General features: G+C 35.7%; 1 protein-coding gene across 1 annotated transcript; it reads right to left on the bottom strand.

Annotated features, from left to right (window-relative positions):
- Nucleotides 1–1,668: 1,668 nt before the first annotated feature.
- Nucleotides 1,669–3,597, bottom strand: cep20 (centrosomal protein 20). The gene is made up of 5 exons (XM_055213971.2): nucleotides 3,440–3,597; nucleotides 3,005–3,202; nucleotides 2,592–2,676; nucleotides 2,070–2,190; nucleotides 1,669–1,958 (listed from the first exon to the last, which is right to left on the bottom strand). Exons 1-4 carry the CDS (start codon nucleotides 3,465–3,467, stop codon nucleotides 2,073–2,075), a joined length of 429 nt encoding a protein of 142 aa, XP_055069946.2. The 5' UTR covers nucleotides 3,468–3,597; the 3' UTR covers nucleotides 1,669–1,958; nucleotides 2,070–2,072.
- Between the last annotated feature and the right edge of the window lie 1,853 nt (nucleotides 3,598–5,450).

Genomic DNA, 5,450 nt, shown 5'->3' with positions numbered 1-5,450 from the left:
TCAGTGAATTATCCAACTTTCCCCCTTTAACATCATCTTTACAATTTTGAAATACAACTGCAAAATTGTGTATGTGGTGTTTAAAAGGTTTTACAGTGAATGACAGAATGAAAGTATATACTGTAAAGTAATGCATTTCATTGTGATGGAAAGGACACTTTTCATTTTTATAACATAGGGGAGAGCGGGGCACAACCTAACGCTTTTTGACTTTGGCTCTATCATTTAATTTTTTTTAAAAGTTAGATTAATCTTTTTTTTATTACACAATCAACACACACATTTCTGCTACAAATAAACACTTAAAGTTTGTTTGTGGGACCTACCATTATCATACAATAACTTGTAACAAACAGAGGGTTTGTTGTAACACCTACTAGAAAATTTGGTTTAAACACCAATAATTCAATAAAATATATACTAAAGGTGGATATTGTTTATATATCTATAATAGATAGATATCCACACATTCATCCATCCATGATCCTTCATCTAACCATCCTTGTATTATGCATCAATGAATATAGATTTTTTTGAAAGGGCTTCACAAAAACAACAACACAAAAATAATAATAGTTAGTTATTTCCCCTGATATTGTATTAACAAATCCTAGCCATCAGTTTATGAGTTGCTGACTGTTTCAAAATGGTGTTATGTTTAAGGTAACAAGACAGTCATTAAAATAATATAAAATTGGATTTTGTGACATACATCCCAACACAGAAATTGAAAAAAGCACAAGTTGAAGAAAGGTACTTTATGCCTCCAAAACACTCTTTGTTTAATATCTTAATGAAAAACACATCAAAACTTTTCACAAATTCACCGAAGATCACCTCAAACCAAAAGCACAAATTGCTTGGACCTGTACAGGGTTCCCACACCTTCTAACCTAGCTAACTTCAAATTCAAATTCAAGGACCTTTCAAGGTGCAAATTCCCCTCAAATTCACAAACTAAATGTGGGGACACATTTCAAGTGAGAGCAAGGTTACATCGTGTTACTTTTTAAGATACATTGTTACAGTTCCCTTTTGAGGGAACTCGCGCTGCGTCACTGCGGTGACACTTTGTGGATGCCTCCAGGGGTAAGTGCATCTGAATGTGTATATAAAATTCAACCAATGATGAGGCTTAACATCAAAGACAGGGTGACACGGGAGCCAGGAAGTATATCGCTATCCGAAATATTGCCAAAGACGCCGTTACAGGGACGCAGGAAGTATGGCACGGGAAACACAGCGTCTCGTTCCCTTCTCAGTGAACAACAGTTACATATGTAAACCGAGACGTTTTCATGAATCAACATTCGCACACAGAAGATATAAGCATTTAAAGCGAACAGTTTAGCATGTGTCCTTAAAAAATCTAGAATTTTTATGATATTATCCTACACTACACAGGAAATAATATGGATTTTTTCCCCCAGAAAACTTATTGCATAAAATAGATTCAAGCACTTTTAATGACCTGTACGTATATTTTCAAAAACTTCCCAGGGCCTTGAATTTTCTCCCCCAGATTCACAAACTTTCAAGGATTTTATGGACCCATGGGAACCCTGTGTATAAATATGTAAAGTAGCCGTGTTACAATTAACCCCGCGTTAGTGCCCCGTTCACCCCTATTGACACCAATAAATTTGTGTATACATGAAAAAAGAACAAGGCTTTAGTTATTTTACTGCAAATGTAATATGCTATTATTTATTTAACGAAAAGGTACAAAACATCAACACCTGTTGTTAAAAAATTATAATATATTGTAATATATTGCACCTAAAAACATCTCTGTAATCCTATTCAACTGACTTACATTCAAGAACGGAATAATAACATTTTATAAAGACAACAATTGATGACACAAAAAAGACACTAAACAGCCTAACCTAAACAAATTTTGGCATCTTTGACAGACAAACTGATCAAATGTTTTTTTTCTGTGAGCGTCAGATCAACTGTAAAGAAAATACAAAAAGGTCACTTAATGTAAGAAACTTATGATTACAGTTGTTTTATAAAACCAAAAACTTAATCTTAAACTTATGTCCTATGATATTTTGTCTCACCTGTCAAGGTGATGACTCTGCATTAAGATGGCTGTGTGTTGTTGAACCTCTCAATAAGACTTTTCCCTTGTTCTCTTCCTTACTGCTGAGGAAATGATGGAGCAAGCCGTACAGCAATGGCCTATCCGACAGAAAAAATAAGGATCTGAATGCTTTACCCATCTACTACTGTATACAATGAAAGTGAATGGTGACCGAGCGACGTCATGCTCCACGCATAATAAATATTGACCATAACAGTATCAGAACAGTAGTGCACTTATGTATGGCTTAAGAAAACTTGGAATAAAGCCCACAAGTTGTATGGCCTATTTGAATGTGCTTCAAAACAGAAGTTTTACAGCCCTTAGGCACCATTCACTTTCATTGTATGAAAGATATCAGGTGCATTTTCTCAAAGTGCTTTTTTGAGCTACATTCTGTATAAGTACATATATTTGTAAATAAACACTTAATATAAAAGACCAACTAGCACTACAGTTTTAGTCTACTGTAAGGGTGTTAGTCAAAAATTATGCTTACACTGTTTTGCTACTTGCATCTTCAGCAACATTGAGCTCATTGGCCATGAACTGACGGTCCAGGGGAACTTCAGGTTGACCTGATTCTGAAAGATGAGAAGATGTTAACCTACAAAACCATGTACTGTAGTATACTTTACTATCTACAATAGTAAACTGTAGTAAATACTACACTTTGTAAATGCATACATACTGTACTGTAGTGTTAACTATGGTGAATTAATAAAATGTAGTAAATGCTGCAGTATACGTTTATATTTAACAATGCATACTTGCAAGGATAAAAGAAATGAATAGCAAGAATGCACTGTAGTCGCTTTGGATAAAAGAGTCAAACGCAAAGTTTCAAATAGTTTACTATACTGCAGCAAACTAAGTTATTTTTTATGTGGGATATGGCTCTTATATGCTCACCTGCGGTCAGTACAGATGCTGTGTATCTATACTTGTTGAAGTCCAGGTATTCTCGGATGAGTTCATTGATCAGCAGGTTCTCGTGGGAGAGAGGCGGTCGGGGGGTGCTCTGATCATCCAGGGCGCTGAACACTTCGGCCCGGATCCTCGCCTTCAGCTGCTGGAGGACACCACGAGTCTCGAGAGTCTCTTTCAAAGCTATAGTTCATTCATTAAAACAATACACACAGACATCAGTGACTCGAGCAGATCCGTGCAACACTAGCATACACAAAACCAGTGGCGAGATCTAGTGGTTACGCTTGGAATTTAATTAAACATCTTATCATTTTATCAAACCAGATGATGAGAGACTATATATAGACAACATTTAGACATGAACATAGCGTTATGACACGCATTATATTATTATAATATTTTGGTTTATCAACTCACCGCTTTTCAACTCGGTTACGGTTGCCATTGCACTTCTGTGACGCGTCCGCTAGAGGTCAGTGCCTCTCTTACTGCGCACATAGATGTTTGCTGCTTAGCTTTTCCACACAGTTCCAGTCAGTCTTTGGCGCACAGATAAAATATCCCATATGAAAAAATGCAGTAGTATACATTATTTTTATAGTAAGCTGTAGTAAGTTACTATACTTGTTAAGTTGTACTGTAGTATTAACTATAGTGAATTGATAAACTGTAGTAAATACTACAATACAATATTATTTAATATTGACTATGGTAATGTTCAAAAGCACAATAGATATTACCACAACAATTTACAACAATAAATACTAAAGTATACAAAAATCAGATGATCGTTTTTGTTTTTAAATAAAAAACAATACATGAAGTACACAATTTTTAAATATAAAACTTTAAAAGTCCATATAAACAATATTCTGTACACTGTATCAGGGCTGGCGTCAAGGGGGGGGGGCATTCGCGGGCCGTGCCCCCCAAACAGGTTGTTGTGCCCCCCTACACAGTTTTTGATTAATTTAATATATATCAAAATAATTAAAATAAATTAAACATTGAATGTTTCATGACTTTTAATGTAATCAAACGAGGAAAATATAGTTGATATAGGTTTTCTTTAATAAAAATAGACCAGTTTCTCTGATTGGTTGTATTGCCGGGTCTCATGCGTCATTAGGCTTTAGCATTTACTTGATACTAGCAACGTGTTTTTTTTTTTGCGGCATTTTATGGATCGTGTAAAATATGGAGATTAGAACATTTAGAATGAACCAGCACCGCCTGCTCCACCTGACTTCATGCAAACACCGATTGGCTCCAACTCGGAGATTAGAGGTCGAGGTGGAATTTTCAAATCTACAGGACACTGTTTTAAAGGGATAGTTCACCTAAAAATAAAAATTCTGTCATTACTCACTCTCATGTTGTTACAAACCTGCATAAATTTCTTTGTTCTGATAAACACAAAGGAAGATATTTTGAGAAATGTTTGTAACCAAACCGTTCGTGGACCCCATTCACTTCCATAAAAGGAAAAAATAATACTATGTAAGTAAATGGGGTCCAAGAACAGATTATTACAAACATTTCTCAAAATAGCTTTCTTTGTGTTCATCAGAACAAAGAAACTTAAACAGGTTGGTAACAACATGAGAGTGATTAAATGATGACAGAATTTTCATTTTTGGGTGAACTATCCCTTTAAGGAAGTTTAATGTTTGTACACGCCGGCTTCAGCTTTTTTAAAGGTAAGTTAGCGTTGTTTTAAATTACGTAAGCTTAAATGTGAAGTGTGGCTATAGACCGTTAACAGCATTGCGACGTGATTATGGTAAAGCGGCTTTCATAACGGCTTTTACTTAGGACGCGATGTGCGCTGGGCTGCGCTATGAAACTGTTCATTTCAATGGCTTGCGCCGCGCGAGGGCGGTTTGTTGTTGCGTCGAGCAAAGCGCGAGCGCAGCGACAGTCTGTAACAGTTGTATAAGTGTGTGCTTGCACTGTATTTGTTGTTTTAATGCCTTGTTTTTGCAAGGTATTGTTGCTAATTGCGTGCCCCCCCCCGTTGGAAGCCACGTGCCCTCTGTCAGTTATGGTCTGGTGCCGGCTCTGCACTGTATTATGTATTGTTACATGTACATTATGCATGTATGGTTTATATATATTCTTATAACTGATAATGTTTGTGTGTTTATTTATGTATTTATTTTTTATGGACCATGGATGAATGAAATGAATGAAAGATTTACTGGTTAATTATTGACATCATTGATTTAGTAAAGTAAAATTTTTGCCTTTTATTGTATGAGACAAAAAGTATTAATAAAATAGTAATCCAAAGTGAAAGAAGAAAAAATTATTTATTTTTCATTTCCAGATTAGTCCTCGCGTAATAGAGGCCACGTGATATAATGCGGAAGTGATTGTCAAGTGGAATCGTTTCCGCCTAGTGAGAAACTCTTTGCTAGCTTTTTGT

Source organism: Misgurnus anguillicaudatus, chromosome 8 (assembly GCF_027580225.2).
Source record: "Misgurnus anguillicaudatus chromosome 8, ASM2758022v2, whole genome shotgun sequence".
In the NCBI taxonomy this organism is placed as follows: Eukaryota; Metazoa; Chordata; class Actinopteri; order Cypriniformes; family Cobitidae; genus Misgurnus; species Misgurnus anguillicaudatus.
Note: the sequence above shows the minus strand (reverse complement) of the source record. Positions and strands in the feature narration are given on the sequence as shown.

Excerpts from the sequence above, each read along its gene's own strand:
- cep20 (XM_055213971.2), bottom strand. The coding sequence starts at position 3,467 with ATGGCAACCGTAACCGAGTTGAAAAGCG. Across the intron at positions 3,203-3,439 it reads CGTAACCGAGTTGAAAAGCG|CTTTGAAAGAGACTCTCGAG; the intron begins GTGAGTTGATAA and ends AATGAACTATAG. Across the intron at positions 2,677-3,004 it reads AGCATCTGTACTGACCGCAG|AATCAGGTCAACCTGAAGTT; the intron begins GTGAGCATATAA and ends CTCATCTTTCAG.